Here is a 26,797-nt window from a genome sequence, read left to right as displayed (position 1 = left end):
CGAACCAAACCCTTTTTTCCTTGCAAGTCACCTTAACAGAAATCAGATACATTTACTTTATCACAGCAAAAGTCTGTGCACAGATTAAGTATTTAATAAAAGGTACACACATCAACTGTCATCTGTGTTTTGAAAATAATCATGTAATGTTATGTAATAGGATTCCTTTAAGCATAAGTATTATCACTTTAACATACTTTTCTCCATTTGAGATTTTCCTCCCCCAAATTTCACCCTCAAGTCTTTGACTATAACAAGAAATTTTCTTTTATTTCCCCTGTTCCAGAACCCATCACATTAAGACATTCAACTCAACTCTTTAAGCTGATGGGGTTTGTAACTGGTTGGATAGGCTGCCTGTTCAGCAGGTAAAAATGTAAAATATATTAAATTTTTCTCTAACACTTGGGTCAGTGTACTCCAACAGGCCAAGAAACTGATACTTTACTCTGTCAGCCTGAGAGCACACCTTAATTAGACAAGCTAAAGAGAGAACCCAGCATGAAACCCAGCTTTCCTCCCTCATAAACACATGTGCAAACAGCTTATAAGCATGTTCTGCTTCTTTAATGAATGAATAGATCATGACTCCACTACAGTTTCAGCTACAGCAATTCCAAGGGACTTAATTTCAGTGTAGGAGGAAGAATTGGCTGAGGCTGCAACTGTTCATATTTTTAAAATCTAGAGATTTATGGTTCATCTTGTGTACTGGCCAATATCAAAGGCATCACATATGTACCAGTAATCTTGTTCTTGCACAGGGATTTTCCCATGTTTTTGGACTGGAACCTCAAAGAGAATTACGTTTGGATCATGGTGATTTCACTTTGAAACAAGAAAATGGGAGCTATATTAACCAGACTCAGAATTCATTGGCTATATCAATTCCCTACATGAAACAAGTGAGCATCTGCTCTACTTGTCCGTAAGCAATACTAACATCTTTCTGTTCCTCCCTTCTTTCTTTCCTCCCTTTTAGCTTTAAATTCTTATCTTCATATACCACTACCCACATATTTTTAATTTATATCTTTCAAATTACTGCTTGGCTGCTCATCTCATCAACATATGGTAGCTCTGCTGGCTGGTGGCACAGACCTCATATCTGGGGACCGATTATGTACCATCTTGTAGCTGGCATAGTTATTTACATGCCTTGAAGGCAATTACAAAATATTGCCACCTCAGAATATCCTCATCAATGAAAAAGTTTTATCCAGATCTACTTAAAGCACTTAATCTTCAATTTATTCACTCTGTAGTGGGTCGTAATTTCAAAAGTTAAAATAAAGCTCAATGCTAAGTCTGGCATTATCATTCTAATCCTCCCATTCTGATCTTGAAGCTTGCATCTGATCTGGAAATTTCTCTTATATTCAAAAGTAGGGATTTGTGAGATAAAGAAACTATTCAATACTTACATTATTTCCCTCCAAAAAGAAGAGGAAAGGTACACTTCTGCTCTTATTTTATTTGGAATACTAGATTCCCTCTTTTAAATGCCCATTGAGAAAAGTGCACAGAATGAGTGTTCTCCTCTTGAGAACAAAATCTAAGGAAGTTTCTGAGCTTAGAGGATCTTTTTTTGCTGAAGTTTGATTCTCTAGTGATCATCTCACAGCTGTTCAATAACGATGCTGGGTTTTTTATAAATATGTAAAGTCTTTCATGTACATAAGCCAAGAAACAATGCAGAACTGCTCATCTGAGCCCTTCTAATTGTTCTTATACCAGCAGCTTAGGAATTCTTGCAGATAGATTTGTTATAATAGTTTTTCGGCATTTTTTTGTAACAATTACCTCTTCAAGCTAAGCAAAGCCTGGAGAAGAATAAAGCTGTGGTGAATACAGATGCAATGTTAATTAACAGACTCTCTAAATGTGAATGTTTTAGGAAAAAAAATTTAAAATTAAAATAATAGTGTATTGACATGTCAAGCATCCAGGAAGTATTTTGAAAATCAAGTTTTATTTCCCTGAAAACTTGAGTCACTGCCTTAGAATATATTGAGCTGAAATGCTAGGCAGCAAATTAAAGGCAAGGGCTTTGTGTGTGCACCTATGCATTATTGCTCTGGTGATGATATTTACCTCAGCCACCCTTTGGGTAGACTGCAGAATCTGGACAACTTTATAATCTCACTGGTAATTTCTAGGCTCTAAAATACTACAATACAAAGTATTAGCAGCAGTCTTCTGGGAGAGATTTCCTGATTAGACAGCCCAAGTTAATTATTAAAGACATTTTAGTTTTCACGCTGCTGTCTCTCTCCTGTCTGTAAGCAAAACAAAGGAAACAACATCAGCAATGGATATACTTTGCTACATTCGTCTACTACTTTGAAGAATGCCAAACCATCTGTACATAAGAACTAGGTAGAAAAACTCATGTGAGCTCCTCTGCAGAAAAAAAAAGTTAATAAAATCAAAAGATAAATGAAGACAACTGGTTCCATGACAATATTGTATCTGGAGACATCTGATATTGTTGTCCTCAAGTAACTAGCACTGCTAGTATGTAATGTTTAAACTAATCCTGTCTCAGAGGTGAGGTCTGGAGGTAGATATAGAGATTTTCTTAATCCTCCACTAGAATTTATTTTACTATGCTAATATTGGTTCTTTTTCTCCATCTTGTGCTGTCCTTAGGGTCAGGCTGTACGTAAATATCACCTAAACAGGAAGCAATAATAGAGATGATTGATTTGGTTTGTCTTCATCTAGTTAATCACTTCAGCCTGCACTTGCTTTCCCCTTTCCTTTTTCAATTTCCTGGACCAAGAGAATGAATTGTTATTGCCAAAGGAAAAGGAGAAAGAGAAAGGGAGGGGTGGAAAAAGAGAAAGGGAGGGGTGGAGAGAGAGAAAAGGAGACAGAGTCTTCATTTGTCTGCATTTCTCTGCATTTCTCTGCTTCTCTTAACTTCTACTTTGCATTAGGATAGTTTCAGTGCTAAAAAATCCTCATTAGTAAATAAAAGCAACCTTCTAACTCTGTATTGCTTTTGTTCCCAAAGAAAATCAAAAGACTGTGCAAACCTAAAGTAAAATGCAATTAATTATCCAGCTCTGGGGATTGTTTCACCAAAGGAATTGATTTCACTTCACCACTGCAGCCACCTCTCGTTGGAAACATATCAGCTGTTTAACAGCACACTCATCTAACAAGATAACAAATTACCTCAACATTTCCTAGGGAATAACCTTTCAGTCTTTCCCTCGAAGAAGACAGGTCAAAAATTACTTTTTTTCTTTTTTTTTTTTTTTTTAACTTCAGTTCATATGATCTCTAGTATACCTACAAGAAATGTATTATACAAAGAAGGTGTGACAGTCTGGCAAACTATAGTCAATGTCTCAAACATTCATTAAAGAACTTTGGTGGAGAAAACAGCCTCTGTAAAAATGCTGGAGTTTTGTCAACAGGACAATGTGGCCAGAAGAGAGGGCCCCATGGAGGGTGGGACTGCGCTTCTCCAAAGCCACAATTCCTTATCTTAAGTGACCAGGAGAAGGAGCACAGCTTATGCACCTGGAGGAGGGGGCCCCACAGCAGATGGGACTGTGCTGCTACCTTAAGTGGTCATGCCAGCAGGGAAAGAGAGGCAACTCCCCAATGAACCTCTGCAAAGCTCACCAACCGATTCCAGAGAACCCCAGGAACATGAACTGCGCATGTCGAGACCACCAACTAACACACTATAAAAGAAGGGAGAACAAGTTCTCAGTACACACCTTCCAGAACTGGATCACTACGCTGGCTGGACCAACGCTGGACCCAGGACTGGTGAAGCCCTTTTCTTCTCTCTCTCTTTCTTTCTTTCTTTCTTTCTCTTTTCTCCCCCCCCCCCCCCCCCCCTTTCTTCTCTCTTTTCCACAGTCCCTACACCTCATCCTTTTAAACATAAAATGTTGACCAAGTCTGAGACTAGGAGTGGATCTAGCCACCCCTGGGCTCCTCTTTGAGATGGAGCCCAGAAGGCAAGGGGGTCTGCTCTGAACCGTGTGACTTAACGGGAGGGCTCTCCTTCTGACACAGTTTTATGTTCCTTTCTCTGCTCCATCTTCTACACTTCCCTTCTCTTTTCAAACAGGGGCTTAATGACATGATGCAAGGTTCATATTGATAAGTTCACTTGTACTTGGGCAAGGTTAGCTAGGTTGAATAAATATTGATTGTTGTTCGAACTCCCCTGGTGTCGTTTCACCTTAATTCTGACAAAGGAAATCCTCGAACCTGAGTCGCTCCAACTTTGGGACATGACAGAAGGGAATCCAGCTGAAGATTTCATACACTAGAATGTATGGCTTAAGTTTCATTAGATATATAATAGGATCTTCAAAGACTGCAGACAATGAGGATTTGGAGTTGTCACATCAAACTACATTTCTACTTAACAGCATGCTAGAAAATAGATTTCAGTAAGATATAGGACTTGCTTCACACGTGCAGGGCTTCCATCAGTGAAGATAGTCTATCCAAGTGTGATCCCAGTAGGACTATATGCAGGACTTTGAGGACTCAATTTATCTTGACACAATAGAGTTCTGAGCTTACCGAAGAAAGGAAGGAGACACTGTCTAAAATATCATATCCAAAATAACTAGTTCATTTTCTAGTCTTGCCACACATTTTTTGTTTTGTCTTTAACAAAGTTTTGAGTTTCTCTTTGCTCCATTTCTCCATGTGTTGAACAGGAAAGTGATTCCTTTTCTTTGCCCCTACCCTTTCTTGGGCTAGGGCCACATCTTACTTTCACTACATACCTAAAGAGACAAAATTCTCTGTCGATGTTGATGCCCTTCAGACACTTCCCATACTAGTAATTAGCAAATCATTTTAGCTTTTTTCCAAAAGTGCTGAAAAATCTGGAATTGCCATTACCACTCAGCAAAGTAACTCAGCAATGTTTTCCCACTGTGTCACTGGTTTTGGAAAGTTATATAACATCACACAGAAATGGAGTAATTAACCTTTCATTTTAACCACCTATTCCCTCTTTTTAGCATGATCAGTATGTGGATCGTCTGTCTTGTATTTCCATGTTCAGATATTCAAACTGAGCTTTAAAACTTAACCTCTCTGAGAAACCATAATGGCAGGGACTAGTACATAGAGGAGCGTAAAAAAGAATAGTATATCTGGCTGGACAATACAGGAGCCCCAAGTGCTGAGTAGCAGCTGCCGTTCTGATTGGAGTGCTCATTAAAACCTGCCAGCTTTCATGTAGTAAGCCCGAAATGCCTGACTCTAGGAACAAGAAGTTGCTGAGTGTTAAGGACACAAAGCACAGACCACCGCCAGTACTTTAAAGCTCCTATAATTCACGCAGATCTGTTTTGAACGATATTGCACTTGAATGGTATTCCACTGCTAGCCCATGGGCCTGCCTGACCTCCCTTGCTGCTTGCATGGAGAAAGCTCTAATAGTATGCAGGTGTGAAACACAGAATTTCCCTTACTTGTAACTGAGACAAGGGGAGTCAAAAGAATCTCAGTAGACATAATAAAGGGGGATGAAAGGTGATGTTTAGTGCTTACATTGTTGAAATTAGCTGAGGTAGAGACAATCCTTGATAAGAAGAGCTGGTCCCAAGAACCAGCCAATGAGGCAGAGACAGTTCCTGATAAGAAGCAGGAGCTGGCCCCAAGAGCCAGCCAAGACTGGTCTTGTGGCTTGGGTGAATACCAAGAAACCACTGAACCTGCGCAAGAAAAGGGGTTACTAGCGGTGATGAAGAGGAGTCATCTATCTTCATCTCTGCAACCACCAGACGACCACCATAAGGAGGCACTGCGCAAGTGCAGTTGAGAGGTGACTATGGAAATGACCTCCAGAGCTAATTTTAATATGAAGCGGGGATAGGTCATGCATATATATAGGCGTATTGTGAATATGTAACACTTGACTGTATACACTTGAAGCGAACTGCCGAGTCAGGCGCACACGACTTTGGTGGGACTACCCCCCGTGCTGCCCAGTGCTGAATGAACATACCGACTTTACAGTCTCACTGATTGAGGAGTCTGTTTTCTGCGCGTCATAACCAGTCAGAATAAAAAAGGGCTATAAATATTGAAATATATTCCCAGATCCCAATGTCTCAGGACAGGTAGATACATGATGGCGCAGAAATCTGTCTAGAAGTGCACAAGGACTGTACATGTGACAGCACTTCTCTGAATAGGAATTGTCACTGGCCTTGGCAACAGTGACGCACTGAGGTTTTATTTTTTCCCTCTCAAATCAGGAGTGCTCTCAAATCAGCACTGTTCTAAACAGTAGAATTTAAAATGCAATTAAATCTTTATCTGATATGTATTAGCAAGTGTAAACAAAGAAACACCTTCGATAAGGAAAAGGTGCATAGCACAGCCAGTGTAATCTGAGATAACATTTGAAAGTGTGAGCATCTTTAAGAAAGTCCACCTGGTTTTGGTTACTGTGATGAAGCTGTGTTTCAAAGACAGGGCAAATTTTGAAGGATTTTTTTTCTTCAGTCAGCCCTCTAATACACTACTGGTATTTAATCATCTTCGGAGATTAAAAATTTTTCATCCTCATTCTCAAAAAATCAAAACATGATACTGACGTGTAAGCTAGATACCTCATGCCTTAGAGAAGCAATTTAGCATTCATGGCTGGTATTTTTTACTTTTCTGATTATACCACATTTTCATATAGTGGCTGATGCCTTGTAAATATATAGGACATACCCAAGCACTTAAAAAATGAAAATAAGATGGTCTATGTTATAAGTAGAAATCTTAATTTATTAAAAAGCATGACAAACTAGTGACAGAGAGTCACTGAAAGACATTTGGCAACATTGGTTATGTCTGAAAATCATTTCAGCTACTATCTTATTTTAGACAGTCACAGGAGTCCAGCTGACTTTGATCTAAGAAGCTATCATCAAAGAGATCTGAAAGCTTGATAAAATACAGAGAAATCAATTTTTGAAACTTGGCCAAACTTCAGCTAGAATACTTGGGACACACATCAGAATTATTGATTGGCATAAAGGAACTAGAAAAGTTAAATTGTCTTAATTCCTCTAGACACGATTGGATTTTTCTGTTTGTTCTGTCACCCAGTTTGCACACATGAGTATTTTGCTCACTGTACTGTTATTCAGTTCTTTCAAGTCAACAGATAAAATGGGCTCAGCACCTCCACTTTTGGAATATCAATTTTCCTCATTTACAGACATTGTATTTACAAAATAATTGCTTCATTATCATGTTGTACCTTCCCATTATTCCTCAATTCATGCGTTATTTTCCCATGTAAGAAGTTGCCTGGAACCCTGTAGGTATGTGAGATAGAGAGTATAAGGAAATATTCAAGAGCACTGAAATATCCTTAGGCACAAGCTGCTTTCAAACCAGAATATCTTTCCAAGAAAAAAGGAGCAATTAGGTGCCACCTTTCAAAAGAAAATGAAATGTTGCTAAATTTCCATTTTAGCTGTTAAACATCTGCGCCTCCCAGTACCATTTATATGTAAATGTATTCAAGTGTCTAACTTCTGCTGAAAGTCAATAGACCCTTCAAAAAAAAATATTACATCTATTTTATGGAAAATACCTCTCAATATACAGTCCAAATGGCTTAAATCACTTCTGGAACATTGTTGTCTCATGTTTTCTCTATGGCTGTTTCCTAATTACTGATGTTGTGGTGCCAGTGTCTCTAAGTCATTTACATAGATTTGAAAATGTAACCTGAGATCTCCTATCCATTGCTCAGCTCCAGAGAATTCTTTATCTTCTCATGTAACATTTTCTTTATTCTATTACCTTCTATTCAACTACTACTGAACAAGTTTACAAAACCTACAGTTGCATTGAAATTATTGGATTTCTGTTTTTGCTTCGTGCCCCCTCAAAGAATGTTTTAAAGGATGTACTTACCTATAACATTTTGCAATTTCTTAGGAATGTTGGGTTTTAAAAGTGATCAGATTTCAATTACTAATAATAGTCTTGTGAGACCTCAATAATTACCACAATGCTCACAGGGTGCTTATTAAATCTTCAGTGTTTTTCCCTCTTATTTAAAAGCTTTATTACTTTTTTAAAGAAAAATAATAATCGTACCTAAAGTTACTTACTGATAAGAAAAAAGAGTAGTACTCTTTGCTTATATGTTATTTTCCATACTTGCAGCTTTTTAATATTCTGCCCTACTCTGCTATGTGCTAAATACTTTGCAGCTTTTAGATGCTTCATTTTATCATTTTTAACAGCTCTTCCTTTCTAGGCACATCAGATTTAATTTTTATCCTTATTTTTATCGAAATAAGTGTGATTTTTTTCTCTCTATATCATAATCAGCTCTAACTTCCCACAGTAAACAGCAGGTGATTCTAATCAATCTCTTTCCATCCATTATTCAAAGATTGTCTTATAAAAGTTCAATATTTTTTGTGCTATATATTTTATAATACCCTCACATAATTTTCATATCTGATGATACCATTATCACAAGATACCAGATGTTCAGTACTTCTCTCTTAATTATCATACTTAGGGCTTATATCTTAGAACTAATTGAGATAATCTTTAAGATAATCTTTGATCTGGGTATTTGCTTCCAACACTGGGAGGACACAATACTACATTACCTCAAGATACTCTCATGCAATATTTAGTAATTGCTCACAGGAGCAGCAATTTGAATGTTTGAGCCCCAATAAGAAGTCTGCAATAGCTGCTTTTCCCATACATTCCTCAATCTCCTGTAGTCTGTAGGACTACTCAAGTGCTTATTGCTATGTGTGTTGCAGAACTACCTTCCTGAAGAAAACAAGTTTTTGTCAGGTAGGTAAAATACATATACAAGAAAATATATTACTTAACAGTCCTGAGTGATATCTTTTTTAAAATATTGATTATTCTCTCCTAGCACCTCACAGCTGTTAGCAGAAATTACAGAATTTATGAACTGAAGCTCCAGAGATGAAATAACCTGTCTGCTGTCCAATAAATATTTATTATAAAAAAAGAATTAAAAATAAGATTTTTTTTTAAATGAAATTTATTTTTTCTTCCAAAAAGTATTTTTCAAAATTGTGGACATTTGTAAATAGCATGTTGGTTATAGCCTGATTTGCTAAGCCCATGCTGCCCTTATCACACTACAGAAAGCCTTCTTTCCAGAAGATATTGATATCTGTCTTGATAGCCTGGGAAAGAGGTGCTTAACAAGACCCCAATGGATTCTACAACTCACAGGTCATTAAGACCAAAATCTCTCACAGTGATCACTTTCTCTTCCAAGAGCTGCAGTGAATTTTGAGAATAGCACTCCACAGCAGTGTTAATGTTATGGATTAAAAAAATTTACAGTTTGAAGCAGATTTAAGGAGTTAAAAGCAGATTAAGCAGTGCTATTTTTACATTGTCAAGTAAGCATAAAAATCTGTTGTAACTCCTGAGAAAAAGCAATAGAGAGAAGAGCATATCTTCAGTGGAAGAGAGAACGTCTGTCTCTAGAGACATTGCTGCTTCACCTAAAGCCATCCAGAAAACAGTGTGTGCCAATCAGTTCAGTTCCACTGAATGTGAAAAAGAAGATGAATAAGCAGGTTTGTATTACAAACTGGTACTGAACCTGGGAGTTTGGAAGCCTGGCTTCCCTTCCTTGCCAGCTCCCTCTAACCTCAGTTAGCTGTGAGCTGATTTACTAGTCTTTAGGTTTTATATTACCTTCTATTATTGTTTTGAAGGGCATTAATACTGGAGTGCACACCTGAAAGTTTCCAAGAAAACTTTTGAAATATTTAAATAATAAAGAGTTCATTGTTTGCTTTAACATTTGACCCACTGCAAACAATATGCTTTGTTTTCTGCAGGAGTGTTATGTCAACTATGAACTCAGTTTTCTGTGACATAGGGACTTACCCTAAGCCTTGCTTTTGTGATTATATTTTCTATGCAACTTTATAAATAGGGCATGTAAATTATAGTTAGAAAAGTTGAAAGGACTGTATTTGACTTACCAAAAAGGGTGGCATGGAAAGCATTTTAAGAGGCCAGACTTAATTTCCAAAGCACTTTCAAAAGAAATAAGATGAGGAGGACAAAACATGTGATCAAGACACAAAAGAGAGCAGTTGCTTAGGTAACAGTACTACAGAAAATATGCCAGACAGTGAATCACAAGCTAAAAGTAAGTCAGTCAACAATATCAACCTCCTAAAAAAGGTGTGGAAGAAGCAACATTTAAAAGGTATGTGGCAGGAAGGAAATAGCTACCTTACAGTCTGTAATATAATTATTCCTATGGTTTTACTGTTGTGGTAATGTCCGAGGTAGCACATTGTATCCGTACTAAGAAAGACATGAACAAGAGTAGGCAAGAGCATGGCTCCCAGAGCACAGCAAGCTAACAGAGTCACAGAAATTAGCTGTGCAACAGTACCACAAAAAAAAGCCCAGAGTCTCTCCTACACAATGATAACAGTATTGTGGCATATTGCATGGTGTCCAATACAGGCAAGATAGGTGATTGACAGGGTCTGTGCAGAGGCTCTGCAGAGTCAAGACTCCAAACCCTGAATTGCAAGGAAGGAGGGGAATCTAGAGACCACCCTGAAAAAAGCAGTGGATGGAAAATGTAAGCAAGATGATGATCAGTTACTAGTTTTCCATTGGAACAGCTCAAGAAAAAAAAAATCAATTTAGTTTCAGCAGACAAAATATAAGTTAGATATCAGAAACAACTCTGCAATCTTGAAAATAAGCACTAAAAATCCTGTCTGAATAAGCTATGGAATCTCTTCACTAATAGGTTCTAAAAATAGGAGAACTTGTTCCAGCCTCCGTACAAGGAGATGAAGCAGATGATCTCAGGAGGTCACTTACAATCAAGCAGATCTATGATTCTGTGAACTATTTATATTATAGAAGAAGCCTGTGTTAAATGCTTGCTGTTACTATGAATTTAGTGATTCATTAAAATCTGTCAAGAAGCGGTACTCTTGAACAACTGGCAGCCAGGTCTAAAAGGCCAGAAGTTCCGAAGTTCCCAATCAGAAGTGAGAAATATGTTTGCCTGCATGAATTCAGGTAAAAGATTAGAAGTAAAAGTTTTGGAATAACTAGCATACAAAACAATTTTTCAATATTTTTTTTTTCTAAAAATCACCTATTGAAATAGCTTTTCTTTTAGTATAAATAAAATAGTCTTGGCCATGAGTCACTCTATTTTTTTTAAAATATTATTATGTAAATAAAGCTGCAGCCAATTACTTAGAAAGATGTATCTGTTCCTTAATTTTGGTTCTATATGCAAACAAGGTTCAATGCTACATTCCCAGGGAACATTAACTTTGTCTAAAAGCATAAACAGCTCCAGTCAAATTTAGCTGAAATCAAAGATATTAACACATCTGCCTTCTGATTCCTTTCTTACAGGCTGCTGTGTGGACTGTTCATCTTAATGACACTAGATATGGCTATGCTTCTCACGTATCTATGTTTTCACAGTTGTCAAGATGATTGTCCTTATTTTCTTAGACTGGCATTAGTTTAAAAGGGGCAACTTCTTTGGTCTGAAAAGGTTGTTTCACTTAGAGACCATCTTTTGGCTACAAAAGATGAACATAGGCTTGAATTCAGTGATCTTCATATGCTATAGTTCCTTTCAAAAAAATTAGAAGGCAGCTCATTTCCAAAATAAAGTATCAATGACTAGATATTTTCCCATGATTTCAGGATTGTGCATGTCTAACATTATGCTAAACATTAATTTCTCTGGTGTAGATTTATTGCTGGAGTCTGAGACAGTATCAAAACCCACTTAGAAATATAATTCATAAGATACTATCATAGCTGTCTGAATGCTTTTAGGCATTGTTATTGAAGATGTCTTTTACCACAACATACTTAAAAAATAATCATTATTTTCTCTTCTCAGGTATTTGATATGAGGCTGTTTCTCAAGTGTTAAGCATCTGTCCTGATGTACTTGTGTCTGTGGATGGCTGTGGATGTTGTCTACTGAGACTTTAGTAAAGCCTTTAACACCATTTCCCACAGCATTCTCCTGGGGAAACTAGCTGCTCATGGCTTGGGCAGGTGTACTCTTTGTGGGATAAAAAACTGGCTGGATGGCTGAGCCCAGAGAGTTGTGGTGAATGGGGTTAAATCCAGTTGGCAGCCAGTCACAAGTGGTGTTCCCCAGGGCTCAGTATTGGGGGCAGTTCTGTTTAATATCTTTATCAGTGATCTGGATGAGGGGATTGAGTGCACCCTCAGTAAGTTTTCAGACAACACCAAGCTGGGCGGGAGTGTTGATCTGCTTGAGGGGAGGAAGGCTCTACAGAGAGATCTGGACAGGCTGGATCGATGGGCTGAGGCCAATTGTATGAAGTTCAACAAGGCCAAGTGCCAGGTCCGGCACCTGGGTCACAGCAACCCCATGCAGCACTACGGGCTTGGGGAAGAGTGGCTGGAAAGCTGCCCGGCAGAGAGAGACCTGGGGGTGCTGGTTGACAGCTGGCTGGATATAAGCCAGCAGTGTGCCCAGGTGGCCAAGAAGGCCAACGGCATCCTGGCCTGTGTCAGAAATAGTGTGGCCAGCAGGAGCAGGGAGGTGATTGTTCCCCTGTACTTGGCACTGGTGAGGCCGCACCTCGAGTCCTGTGTTCAGTTTTGGGCCCCTCACTACAGGAAAGACATTGAGGTGCTGGAGCATGGCCAGAGAAGGGCAACCAAATTGGTGAGGGGCCTGCAGCACAGGTCTCATAAGGAGCGGCTGAGGGAATGGAGGTCGTTTAGTCTGGAGAAGAGGAGGCTGAGGGGAGACCTTATAGCTCTCTATAACTACCTGAAGGAGGGTTGTAGTGAGGTGGGTGCTGGTCTCTTCTGTCAGGTGGCTGGAGAGATGAGGGGAAATGGCCTCAAGTTGCAGCAAGGGAGATTTAGGTTAGATATTAGGAAAATTTTCTTCACTGAGAGGGTTGTCAAACATTGGAATGGGCTGCCCAGGGAAGTGGTCGAGTCACCATCCCTGGAGATATTCAAAAAGCGAGTGGACAGGGTACTTCAGGACATGGTTTAGTGGGCATGGTTAATGGTTGGACTGGATGATCTTGAAGGTCTTTTCCGACCTAAATGATTCTATGATTCTAAAAAAGAATGTAACGGCTGCTTGGCCACACTCATTGCACCTGTGGCAGCTGGTAACGCAGCATGTCAAGTCCCATGCTCACGGACTGACTCACCCAACCTTCTCCTCTGAGATGGTCCTTTTTCTGTTGTATATGCATTTTAAATACTCCTAGCACAGCTCTGAAATTCCCTGGCTCTGATAACACTGGGAACTCAGGGCCACAGGCAGACCGAGCTACCCACTCCACAAGCAATGCTGCAGCTGGGGCTGTGTGTGTGACCCTTTCCCATCATGTAGTGTGAGAAACTTTCTGAATGTGTTGCAGAACAGTTCCTGGGATTTTGTAATGGGATTTTAGAATCAGGTCAGATTTAGCTAACTGAGATTTAGGTGAGGTTACAGTAAATTTCACCTCTCTTTAGTTGAGCACTGATAGCACCTCAGCCAGAGAGATAATCTGTCACTATTTTGCTAGCAAGAACAGATTTCCACCCCCAAGTTACAAATAAAATTTTAAAAGGTTAACTTGGAAACAATGGTATCTATATCTGCCAAGCAAAGACTAAATTTATTTACTGCAAGGAGCTAGAATTTAAAAATAAAATTTTCTTTTTCTAAATTTTTCTTTTAAAAAAATCAAGCACAAAACTTCAGCTTTGTCTTTTGCCTTTGATTACTTTTAATCTCAGGTTCTCATGCAACCTAACTTACTGTTGTGATAAGCAGGATACAAACAAGAATGCTAGCTTTTTGGAGAGAAAGTGCATATTTCCATGGTTCTACACTCAGAATCAAGTGAAAAGATGAGGAAATTAGTCTTCAGTTTTAGGACTTTCCTTTCTTACTACAGTCTGGTAGTTATCTTGACCACCATGTTAACTATTAAGTTTACCCAAATACCAGTCAGGTATTATTGTAATTGTTACTGACAAAATGCTTATGAATAACTTCTCCAAATTTTTGAAATTTATTAGCAAGTGAGAAGTATGAACTTGAGAAAGACAATGCATTTTTGTCTGTGTTGAGTCTGGAAATGCCCTTCTAAAGGACACAGATTTTTCCCAGAAGCTTGGCTTTAAGAAGTCAAAAAGCTTTTGAAAATACTTAAAACACAAAAGTTCACGTGTTTTCCTTGTAAATAAAGGATAATGTAGCACAGAAGAAGCTTATTTAAACTATGCATACTAATATGCATGAATGCCAATTGGATTCAATTTATCCTGACTTATTTTGAATTAACTTGATGGGTCTTTTGACACAAGCTGTACTGACTAATTGTTGCTTATTTGGGTGCACTCTATCAGTGAGCATGGCAATCAAAAGCTCAGCCAGATGTTCATATTTTCTTTGATTGCCCACAGCCTTAGGTTTGCAGAAAAGTCAATCAGCAAAATGATTCTTAGCATCTGTCAAGGTACTGATCGCATTACAGCAATAGCAATCAGAAAAGCAGAATGGTGCTGATACCTCTTTCACTTACCCTGATATCAGCCTTCAGTAGCTCTCTGCAGTCTTGGTTTGATATCATCACAAAACATGGAAATGATGTGAAATTAGACCAGAAGTCTTTATAAGTAGTTGGTATCACCACAGTGAAGAGTGAATGTATTTTTGTCTTCATATGAACTTATATTTATGTGAGTCACTTCTAAAAAAGTATTGTTTGTATGTTTTATCCTGGTATATGTTTATGATGAGTTATTGAATGAAGGGATATTTTTTCAAAATATCATTTAAAAGCGTTTAAGAAGCTGAAAAATGAAATGTATTGCACCTGTGTGCAGGAAACCTAAGCTTACTGAAATAGTTTCTCTGGATTTACTTTAAAACTTTTGGAGACCTGTAGGATACATCAAACTTTATATTTATAGCACAAGCAATGTTTTGCAATTCAATGGTGTCTTCATGAAAGCATACACAGAAAATTAAGTTGTTTTTTTTTTTCCTTTTTGTGTATTGTTTTCAGCCGTTCTGAAAGCATCTAACAGATGGAGAATTTGCATTTATTTTCACGAGGGATACAGCTGAAAACTCTCTTAACCTTTCTCGCCTTTGATCCCTAGGTGTTTGAAATGTGTCCTTGCATTTCCTGCATAACTGGATCCTAGCTCATTAAGGGTAAGACTTCTTTTTTTGCAATCCAGATAGGAACAGTAGTAGCAAGGGAGGAAGCACGGTTTGCAACTGTGTTAATTTAAGAATTACCATGGTCTGGAGTTCTCTCCTGCTCAGAAACAGGAACGTTTTAACTTAGAATCCCCACCTACCGGTGTGGCAGCTGAATACTCTGAGAAAGAATTACCATTCCACTTCTTTTCCTAGGATACCCTCAGACTCAGACATTTCACTGCTAAGGAGAACTGAGGGGAAGAGAGCCTAGTCTAGACCATGACTGTTTATTTGCTGCTTGTCTATGTGTAGGACTGGTGCAGGTCTCTTACTTTGTTGTACATGTTACATAGAAACATCCTAAAACTCTGAACGTAGAAGAATCCTTGCCATGGTCCTTAAAGGTGGTAGACTGTGGAAAAAAGGATTCCTTATTTTAAACTGTTTATCTTAAAGGTTGTGATGAAATGTCCTTTATATTTCAGCAAGTATACTTGGACAGTAACAGCACTGTGTGCTTCTTCTCCCTTTTGAGTTATGAAGCTTGTACTTCTCTCTTACACTGTTTAATGGGTGTTGCGCCAAAAAGATGAATTTAACCTTACAGATGAAGATAACAGGGGAAATATTCTGGAAATACTATTATGGGTGATGAGGTCTGGCACCAGTTAATTCAGGAATGAGTTTACTGAGGGAAGCTCCCAGGCTCAACCACAAAACCCTGAATGTGGCTTAGTTTTCAATCAAAGCTTTCAGAGGAAGGGATTACATGAAAGAGGAGCTACCACATCTACAGCAAAGCTGCTTAGTATGACTCATGTCTCAATGCAAGAGTTTTCAGTGTAAAAGCTCTTTAAATGGTGTTTCAAAACTAATGACGCACATCCCTAGTTAGTTTGTGGAGTTGTTTAAATATTATGTTTGCATACTTGCTGTCAGAAGTCCCACAGCTACTCAGGTTTTGCAGAACTGTGCAGCCCTTTCTATCACAGAAATGCCTAGGTAAAGAAAGCAACCCCTTTTCTTCCCTTTACTCTTTAAAAAGGTTTCTTGCCTTAGGTTGCATACATCCAGCTCTTTGGAGAAAAATCATCAGATTGCTGCTAGCGCATGGGAACCGTTTGCATGGCACGACAGGAGAAAACATGAGTGAGTGGGAGGTGGCACTAACCTCTGTACGCCATGTATGGGGAGTCAGAGGACATGCAGTGGGTTCATGTGTGTGGGAGAAGGTGGCAATGTTTGTATCTTGTGTTGCTTTTTTTTTAATCTGGCTATGCCCCTGCAGAGGTAATAACTAAACTTCAATCTCTCCCTTCCACATGCAGATATAAAAACCTGTGGCTCTGCAACTGGTATGTTCTTAATGGCATGTTTTTAGGAGAAATGAGAACTGAAAGGAGAAAAAAAACTGACAAAAAAAAAAAAGCAGGATTTTTTGTTGGCTAGAGATAAGTGAAGGTACGTTTCTTGTACGCGCACACACGCGGATTCAGAAGTTGCCCTACGAGCCTTCAAGCAGTCGCCCCTGAGCTGAGCTCAGCAGCCGCCCACGAAGGGCAGACAGGCGCCGCCCCTAACGGTCCTAACGGTCGCCGCTAACGCCCCCCGCCGCCGCAGCTGCCGGGCCGGCGCTGAGGGAGAAGGGTGGGTGGGAACCCGCGCTCCCGTCGGTTGCCTGCGGGCGCCCGCCTGCCGGGTGGGAGCGACCGGCGGCGTTGGGTTGGGGGTGTTCTCCACGCAGAGAGGATTCCGCAGGCGTTTTACCCCAGTCACTTCGGGGTTGCTGTCCTCTCAGCTGCGGGCTGATCAGAGCCCTCCGCACGCCCTCAGCGGTGCCGAGCGCCGCCCCGTCCCGGGGCACAGGCCCTTGCGGACGGCTGGGAGCCGGCCGGGGCGGCCGGCCTTAGGGCTGCCTCTCCACTCCTGCCGGAGCTGAGCCAAGGCGACCGGCTGCTTGGCCCACCACGAACCCTTTCTGCCAGTTTCAGCGTCAACTCCCTCCTTAGTAGAGGTGGAAGTTTAGCTCAGAAAAGCCTTCCATCCAAACAAGTGTTGTTACTACCACCTGTTGAAAGAGGGCTTTAGTGTGTGAATATTTCATCAGCTGTACTTGGTCATCTTTCTCTTCCTTTGTAATCCTCTCTTGTCATGTATGTGTCTAGTATTTGCAGGCCCTGGGCTTTACCCTTTTCTGCTTTTTGCCTTGTTACAGCCTTGTCCTCTGTGTGTGTGAGCCCACATTTATTTAAGGAAGTTTGAAAGAGTCCATCAAGCTCTGTATTCCTGTGCTGTCTTTAAATAGAAAAGGGCTGAATGTTACCTGGCTATTGCTACCGATGTGAAAATATTCTAGTGTTGCAAAAGCAAGAGAGCTCTAAGGTACTTCGGTGTTTTTGCTTCCTCTGAGTTATGTGTCTCGTTAGAGTTAAATGTATCATTTCGTACATCATCACAGCTGAGTTCTGCTTGGGTGACATGTATCCAAATTTGCTGTATATCTATATGAAGTATTTATTGTTGTGCATATTAAGAGGGTATTAACTAACTGTGCTTGCATATGTTTCAGCCCTTAGTTGGCTTTCAAATTTGTGATTTTGCTTTCATCTTAGTTTTATAGTAGATAATTCTAACTTACTCATTAAAATTAATGAGTAATCACACCAGCTAGCTGCTGTTTCTACATGGTACACTTGTGCATGCAGTACAGTGATTATGTAAAACATGAGAAATGAATGCACACATGCAAAACTGGATAATGTCTTGAAATAGTCAAGAATCATTTAATCAGGAAATTTTTCAGGTATCATCAGTTCATGTGTGCTGTCCTTTTTTTTTTTTTTTTTTTTAGGTTTATTTGTTGCTTTCTCCAGGAAAATTGTCATGGAAAGATGCAACGCTAGTTCAAATGTGGTTTCTCAAGATACTATGGCTTTGTTTTGAGGTTGATGTGTTTAGAAAATGAAATAGACCAACTTTGATGTGCACAGAGAGGTTTCACATGGTCATCAGTGTGAACTGATCTCCCTGTTGTTTTCATCTGACTTTTGTTGCAGAGATGGTCCTCAGGAGGACTCTAGTACTGCCTGACCTCTATGCTTCTCTGTGCTAGGAAAAGGACACAGAAATTGAGCAGCCCTTGTCATTGCCTATTCCTAATCTGGATGTCTGGATAGCCCAGACAGACTATGTTTTGTGAGTCTGGTAGCATGTTAGTGTGGCTGTATATGGGTTTCCCAGCCTGCTCACCTTCCCCCATCATCCTTTCTCCCTTCTTCAACTACCTGAACTCAAAAGTTAAGCCTCTCATCCCCCTTTTCAGATGTCCTGTACTTTTCAGTGCCACAGTAAAATGTGGCTGCTCCAGGAGAATAGAGCTCCTGCAGAGGAGGCAACTTCAGGAATTTCTGTTTAGGACAGAGGTGCGCTTGGGACGGGAGGGGAGGGAGACCAAAGGACAGGGACATGGCTGCAGCCACTACTGTGGGTATTAGTGGCACAGTGTTTCCCACAGAGGCCTGCAGTCTTTGCTGCTCTTTTTAGGTACAGCTTTTATAAACCAGTTTTACTGCTGCCTCCTAACTAGGGGGCTGGTATACCCCCACACTTTGCAATGACTGTGAGAAAAAACCCTTAACTGCTGCTGTATACCAACAATCACATGGGATGCTCCCAGACTGGGCCACAAAGGTTTCTCACTCTCCTGCCCTAGGTTGAGGAGAGGAGAGAACCAAGTCCTGCTCCCATCATCCTTTTCCCGTGTATTTCCCCACTGCTTCCTTATTTCCTTTCTTTCCCCCTACATTTTTCTCCTTTCTGTTGTACACGGAGAACTATTTCTGCTTGGTTTTATTGTGCCTTTCTTTTATACAGATGCCTTTATTCAACTGTCAGTGTTGTACTTGGCTCCTGTCCCTCAGCACACGGGGGAAAAAATCTCAGTGTGGATACCAGTGCACTTCTTCCTAACAGTCAGATATTTTCAGTCCGTTTGAAGACAAACACCTTATAATTTCACATGGAAACATCACAATTCAGAAAAAGAGGAGAGGTAGGCAGGTGAACCATACTTTGTTCTGTTCAGAAATGGGAGTGCTGTGGAAATTTTTTACAAATTATAATTCCATTTTTGGCCCTTTCTGTCAGTAAAGAGCTTTGATCTTAATATCTGTGCACTGAGCAAGTCTGCAGGCCTAGAGCAAAGTGGATATTTCTAAAATCCTTCTGAGGAATAACAAAGGGATAAGTGATCCCTATACATCCAAATCAGAAAGTTACTGAATAGTGAATGTTATGAAGATTATATATTTATGCATTCTCCAGTGCCTGAGCCTTCACATCGTGCTGTGTTATCTTGGGAGCCAATTTGGGCAACAGGACCACAAAACAGAGCTACTTTCTCACCTGAGCTGCCATTGAGATGATATTCTAATAAAAAAAGGCATAGGCTCAAGAGAGTGTATGAATATAAAACTTTACCTATTTTTTTTCTTAATATTTGACAGAAAGAAGCTTTTATGTCAATAAAATCTCTCCACTTCTCATTCACTTAACGTACTTTATGTGCTGTAATGAACAGTGCCTGCTTTAGAAGTCATTCAGGTCGGTGATAGTACCCTAACTGACTTCACTGGGCTTTCTGTGTAAGATTCCAAGTAAACTAACAGATAACAAATTAGTATCTCCTTTTCAAAACACTTAAATGTATTGGAATGTTGTTATTTGTTAGTCACATCCTGACTTGAGTTCACAATTTCAACATTTAGTTAATATTTTCCATTTAAAATCTTAGATTTATGGCTCTGCTAGGTTTACTTTTTACTTGTGCTAGGGAACTACAGAGATTGCAGGCTGGGCCTCTGGAGGCCACACAACACTATGGCCTTGCATTGCTGCAGTGCATGGTGTGCTGTGGCCATTTTCAAGATCTCTGGCTATGAGATATTTTAGGGTGAGATGGGAACTGAGTGGGGGTCTTCTGAGTTCATTCCTGGTCATTAGGCTGACCTTGGGACTCTGGGGACCCTTGTTGTCCCAGCCCTGTGGACTCAGAAAGGTTCTTTTAATTATTCATTACATCCTTACTATAGTGAAAACACAGCAGAAGATCCAGTTTAGAGAACTCCTGGGGCTAGAGAAGAATTAATTTGGTTTTCTTTTTGCAAATAATTTTACTGACAACTATTTAAGGCATAAAGCAAAGGCCAGAGCACAAAACTAGAAGATGGCTTTGCAAGCTGTTAAAGAACTCTGACAGGTACTTACATCCAATCTTCTTTAATGTACACAGAAGAAATAATGATGGTAGATGTTCCATCAGCTATTCTTCTTACTGTATCATTTGGGAAGTGATTAATTTCCCACTTTCTTGTTATCTGTTGAGGGCTTATTGATGCTGTTTGTGGCAGATATTTTTTGTTTTAAAATCATGAAGGAGGTTGAGTGGTTATCCTTGCTGAGCCTTGTGTTGCTCTGAAAATACCAGCTGAGTATGAGAAAAAGCAGTAACATTTAGTCACTTGGGTGTAGAATGGCTGACAATCAGGAAATTGAAAACTACTGCTACTATTAGATTGTAATAGCTCATGAAATGTATACTAGACATTGAAAGGCAATCAAGTAGTCAACATCATCCACCAAAATGCAAATTATAAAATGGTGATGAAAGGAAATCAGATAACAGGTTTTTCCTGGGGAGTAAACTCTGGACATGAACAGAACAACTGGCACCATCAAGAAGGGAAAGAGAAAACAGATGGCTTGACTTCTTATTTGTGGATTTTATTATAACCCACTGACTGGGCCCTTGGTCATCTCCTATTTATATAAGTTGTGTTTTAGTAGTGTATAATGTAATGGCAGCGTATTGGATGGACTGAATTTTAATTTTCATCCATATTTTAATCATTATGTAAGCTGCATTTCTTTTATGTTTCAGCAAGATTTAGCTATGATGTCTTTTTGATGTTAAAAAAAATAATTCCTTAGATCATACCAGGGAGCAGAGAAGACACTTAGATCCCAGCCCCACTGCTGAATTCTGAACAACTCCTGTCTGTCCTACTGAAGTTAGGACAGTTTTGATGGACATCACTTCTCCACCCTTGAGAAAATGGAAACAAAGTCAAGGTCTGGCAAAGCTCCTGAGAGAACTTACACAAAACACGTCCATGGTAGCATTGTAGGCTTTGGCTCCATCCTCCCTCATTAGAACAGAGCCTTCGTTCACATAGCTGATAAAACAAGTCCCAATTTTGGCTAGAGCAGCATGTCTGAATATCTCTATGCTTGCAACCTTCCTCACTGTAATGATCTTTGGTGTCCTTATTGAAAACAAAATGAATAAATAGCTTTAGAGCAGTCTACTCCTTTGCAATAATCTTGGCATTGCTTTTTACTGAATTAACAATGAGCCTCTTTGATAATTCATGCGCCTAGAAAAGGAACACAAATAAGACACCTTTCCAGGTAAATATAATAGACATGACACTTAATATCTTGTCTTTGTCATTCTCAAATTATTTTTGGTGCATGTACACTAGAAGATGTTCATTCACAGAAAAATGAGGGTACCTGTAATAGAAAATTGATTATTATTAAGGCATCTCCTACCAGCCATTAGCATGTGAAGCTTCATTTTAAAATTAACAAAGCTGTTCCCAAGGGGAAGAATATTAAGCAAATAACTTGTGCTTATTTTTTGAAACAAATGGTAGCTTTTTGTGTCACAAGGTGACTGTTGATGTTAGCCGTAATGACTGCCCACATAGACTGAAAAAATATCTTCATTACATTTTACAAAGTTTTCTAAGAGATGTGCCAATCATGATGAGTGGATATTGCCCTGTCCTGGATTATAAAGAGGAAAGGGGTGGGGGGAGAGAGGGAGAAGAAACTCTACACCTACACACAGGACAGTTTATGTCTCTATGGTTGTAGGTTGTAATTTAAGTCTCTATCGTATGTCTGTGTTAATTCTGGACAGGACATTGCCTTTATCTGTAATATTTGTTGGCTTGTGTTTGCCGTGTGCCTACTTACTCCATTTCCATGCAACATGACAGCGACATCTGTATTTGCAGTGAAGAAACTGTATGCCATCTCCAGTATGGCTTTTCTTTGTTTAGAGAGAGGATTGAAGCAAACTTTCAAGAAGAACTGCCCGGTCTGCCCTGAGGTAGGGTAAAACCTCAAGACCCCAGAACATCTCGGTTCTGTTTTGTCAGTCTCTAGAGGTAAAATCCAGATGTCATGTAGCAATTTCAATCTTTTTGTGATTACACAGGTTTTTAATTTGTGGTGTGAAAAATACTGATCCTTCTTTTTTTATGGGCTTGGTTGAGTAAGGAATTTAGCTTGTATAGTTTTGGAATTTTGTGGTGTGGTGGTTTTTTTGTTTGTTTTGGTTTTTTTTATAACAGCACATGATGAATCTGAGGTTTTATGTTTTTATGGCTAGTAGGACTTCATAGAATCATTTAGGTTGGAAAAGACCTTTAGATCATTGAGTCCAACCATCAACCATGCCCACTAAACCATGTTTTGAAGTGCCTTTGTCTATGTGCTTTTTGAATACCTCCAGGAATGGTGACTCCACCACTTCCCTGGGCAGCCTGTTTGAATGCCTGACAACCCTTTCAGTAAAGAAATTTTTCCTAATACCCAATCTAATTTGACTACAGAATCTGAAGTCTATTTCATAGAAAGACTAATGTGTGAGTTTTGATATGAAATTTCTGTTCTGAAGAGTGCTTTTTGGTGGTTGTTTTGTTGGTTTTTTTAAGCACTGCTAATATGAGATGTCTGTCAAGGGAAAAATATATAGCATAATTTTTGCTTGAAGGCAAGAATATATAATGGCAATTTTACCCCTTTAATCAGAATCTTGGAGAGAACAAGAACAGCATGCTGAAACAGAGAATGGACAAAGAGGAGTTAGAGTAACTAGCAGTGTTGAGATGTTTTCATGACAAGGATAAATAGTAAGGTACCTGGCTAAGGCCTTAAGAAGGGCTAAAGAATAAACCTGATGAATCCTTGCCTGACAGGTGTAGAAGACTCAAGTTCATTTCCTCCTTTGGGATGTTGCCAAGATGAACCTTGGCAAGATACTTTGACTAATTCTGGAAAAGATCTGGGTTCATTTGGCTTCTTGCACTCTTAGAAACACTGTTTGGCTGCAGCCTAATCCTGACTCTGCCAAATCACCCTAAAGCACCTGACTCAGAAGCGTTGGGTTTTTTTTAGATAGGGTTGAACAGCTCAGCTGGAAGTACTTGCTCTTCTGCCAAACTTCTTTGAGCTGCTTTCACAGCTATTGTGGATCTAACGAGCATTTATAAAGAACAGTTAGCAGATTAAAAAAATAGAAACCATTTTGGAGGAGGCCCCAGGTGACATATGTCATATCTGTAGCTCGGACCCATCACCAGTTCTGGTTCCACTATCTAAAACAAGGCACTGGAAAGTTTGTGTTCCAATAGTTTCTAGGTCTTGGTCTGGTTCTTGTCTTCTGTTTCCTATCAATAAACAGGGTCATTTGCCTACCTCATGGGATCCTACAAGGATAAGCATGAGATTATGAAGCACTCAGACACTGTCGATTGTGAGAGAAGAATACTGGGTTCCAGTCTTGTGTTTGATATTATTATGTGGACTGCTGCAGCTACAAATCCATACAAACGAAATGTGAAATTATCAGCCTTGCTGCGTACCGCCAATGGCCAGATCAGCGTCTTTTAACACTTCTCTTCCCAGTGCTGTTGCCCAGTGCTTGCCAGGACATGTAGTAAGATTACTTTTTTTTGGATGGTCTGGAAGCAGAGTGAAATTACAGTAATGACAGTGGGTGAGTTTTAGACATTGAAAAAAGAGAGTGACCAATCCAGGTAGACAAGACTTGATTTTATTAATAAAATTTGTATTTTCCTCTTTGAGGTGACAGTTACAAACTTTGGTTCAAAAATAAAAGAAAATATGAACAGCAAGAAGTTGACTTTTGAAATCTCACTTTTACATGTATAAACGTGCATAAGAAAATACCAGTTGGAAATGAGCCAGCAGAAACTAGTACTATTTAATTTAACAATTTATAAGAAATAGAAACAAACATTTCTTTTCAAGTCTTACATATATTATGAAAAATAATTACAAAAGGATTTCTGTTGTAAAGCTAAAATGTAACTTCTACTTCCAACTACCTGAATAAAATGTTCAGAGGTAAGGCCAAACCAACATTTTTTTTGTGAGATTTGAACAGCAAATTTTAACAGTTTGGGTCAAAGACAGCTCTGTAGGAAGCAGTCCCCTCGTATGTTGCTTAGCAACTATGTAGAATCACATGACCTAGACATATTGCATCCCTGGCCTTCAGGTGAAATAACAGGAAAAAATAATTCATATTAATGGGATGGGCAAATATTGTATAGGACCATTCTGTGGAACTTTTAGTATCTAGTTCAGGAAGCAAACATCCATCATTGCTTACATAAAAATCGAAGTAAACACTGCAAAAATCCATAAATAACTGTTTAGGATCCAGTTTTAATATTTATGCAGACCAAATAAGCAGAATGGAAACAAATTCAGGTGAGATTTTTAAAAAAAAAAAAAAAAAAAAGAAAAAGGAAAGCTGTATGACTAACTTATTTCACAGATTTTTAACAGGTGTCTTACACAAGTTGGTTTTTTTTCTTACATATTTTCCCCACCCAGAAATATAAACTTGTTTATTTTAGGTATATACAGGTATCTTATGAAATTATGGAATTAGAAAAGAAAATAAAAAGTCTGAGGTATAGCACCATGGAACACAGCACCTTTGAAGGTGCTTTCATTATTGAAATTCATCATCACAGAGTGATATCAGCAGAAGAGAGTTGTTTGAGTGTGCTGCTCAAGATCTTCCAGTTTTGCCACCTTAAGTTTTGTTGGCAACTTCAAATAACAAAGCTCTTCAACAACAATATATACAAAGGGATTTTATTATTAATCAGAATTGGAATTGGCTTCACTGGCACTTACAGCTTTATTTTTTCAGAATACATACACAGTATTGACAATGTAGCTTTGTAATTATAAAATAAGAGCCAGATGCAATTCAGAGACACATGCAAGTTTTGGAAATGGACAGAGAAAAACAGTATAGTACTGTACATAGAATAATTACAGTTTATTAAACACTTTCTTAACATCTCTGTTGTAATGGAAGGAGCACCATGTTTGTTTTTTTACAGCACCAAAGGAATCCAAAGGGGGGTGTTCCTAAAGTGAGCCCTATGTTGTCTATCTGTGCCACAGCATCTTTGCAAAATAAGTTTAAGTCATGTGATTCTGGCCCTACAAGGGCAACAATTACTTTCTAGGTAAGACATACATACACAGCAAGACATATTTTCTATGCCATCCTTATTCAAAACTTGCATGTGGCATGAAGTGGATTGGTAGCACCAAAGTGCAACATTTTTGTTGATCTGATTTTGTCTTATGCTTAACCAAGGAAGCAGACAGGACCGACCTCAAATCCAAACTTCTGGTTCTGATCGCCAAAGTCATTGATCATCACATCAACTATAGGCACTTGGTCTATTTTGGGTGTGTTGATTTCGATCACTGTCTTTGCATAGCCCTTTCTTGACTGTTAAAAAAGAAGCAAAAGAAAGCAAACATGGTTATATATCAGAGCAGTCAGCATGTGCTGTAGATCTTCATAGGTTACCTCTGAAGTGTAGAATTTATAAATTATTGCCCCTCATGCATGAGATATTAGAAACTCTAAAGTTTATGTTTTCTTGGGATTTTATTTAAAAAATGTGATATGGAGTGGTTTTGATTTTAGAAAGAGGTTGTCCCATGGCTTTTTGACTTAATTTTTCATTTGTAGGCCTATTTTAGTATCTAAGACATTCAATGTTTGAGAATTCTGAGCTCACATCTATACTATTTAATAAATAATAACAATATTCTCATAGCAGTGTGCACATCTTCCATGTGAAAAAATCACTACTTAGTTCTGAAAGACAGAAGATCCACTTCTAAGGAGAAAGACTGTAACTGTCTTACAAAATACTACAGCAGCTGTTTGGACATGAAAGAAAGTGGTTGACACGACTGCCAACCGATGCACTTAGAAACCAGGTTTGAAGGGACACCCTTACTTCCTAACAAAGGCTCTCTATCTCCTCTAAATATCATCCAACCAAGTCATGTTAGTTATCAGGACTGCACTTTGTTCAGATGATCTCTTATATCTTGCCGAGTCATCTTTCAGCTATGCCAGGGTCTTGGAGTTTAGGTGAGCATCCAAGTTGGTAGATCTGAGTGTTCTCAGTTTAGTGATGGAGCTACACCCTGAATCACTTCCAGCTCTCTGGAGCTCTACACTCACCCGCTGTGGATAATAAAAGCAAAATAAATATACAGGACATACAGAAAGGCTCACATGAAGCAGTTAGTTATGTATTAGAATCTCATTACTGAGGGGAGGAGACACTGCATCTACGTGAGCTGCATCTCTGTCTCAGAGTCAGGTATGTATCCTGGCACTTTCAGGTCTGATTCTTT

General features: G+C 39.0%; 1 protein-coding gene across 6 annotated transcripts in view; it reads right to left on the bottom strand.

The window, feature by feature from the left end:
* Nucleotides 1-24,134: 24,134 nt before the first annotated feature.
* Nucleotides 24,135-26,797, bottom strand: part of COL11A1 (collagen type XI alpha 1 chain) — a 164,285-nt gene continuing 161,622 nt past the window's right edge. For all 6 annotated transcript variants that reach the window (XM_049807754.1, XM_049807759.1, XM_049807755.1 and 3 more), the window contains one exon: nucleotides 24,135-25,871. In XM_049807754.1, the coding sequence (XP_049663711.1) occupies nucleotides 25,725-25,871 (147 nt within the window). In that variant the 3' untranslated portion in view covers nucleotides 24,135-25,724. The remainder of the gene's footprint in view (nucleotides 25,872-26,797) is intronic.

This window comes from Accipiter gentilis, chromosome 8 (assembly GCF_929443795.1).
Source record: "Accipiter gentilis chromosome 8, bAccGen1.1, whole genome shotgun sequence".
Classification (NCBI taxonomy): Eukaryota; Metazoa; Chordata; class Aves; order Accipitriformes; family Accipitridae; genus Astur; species Astur gentilis.
Note: the sequence above shows the minus strand (reverse complement) of the source record. Positions and strands in the feature narration are given on the sequence as shown.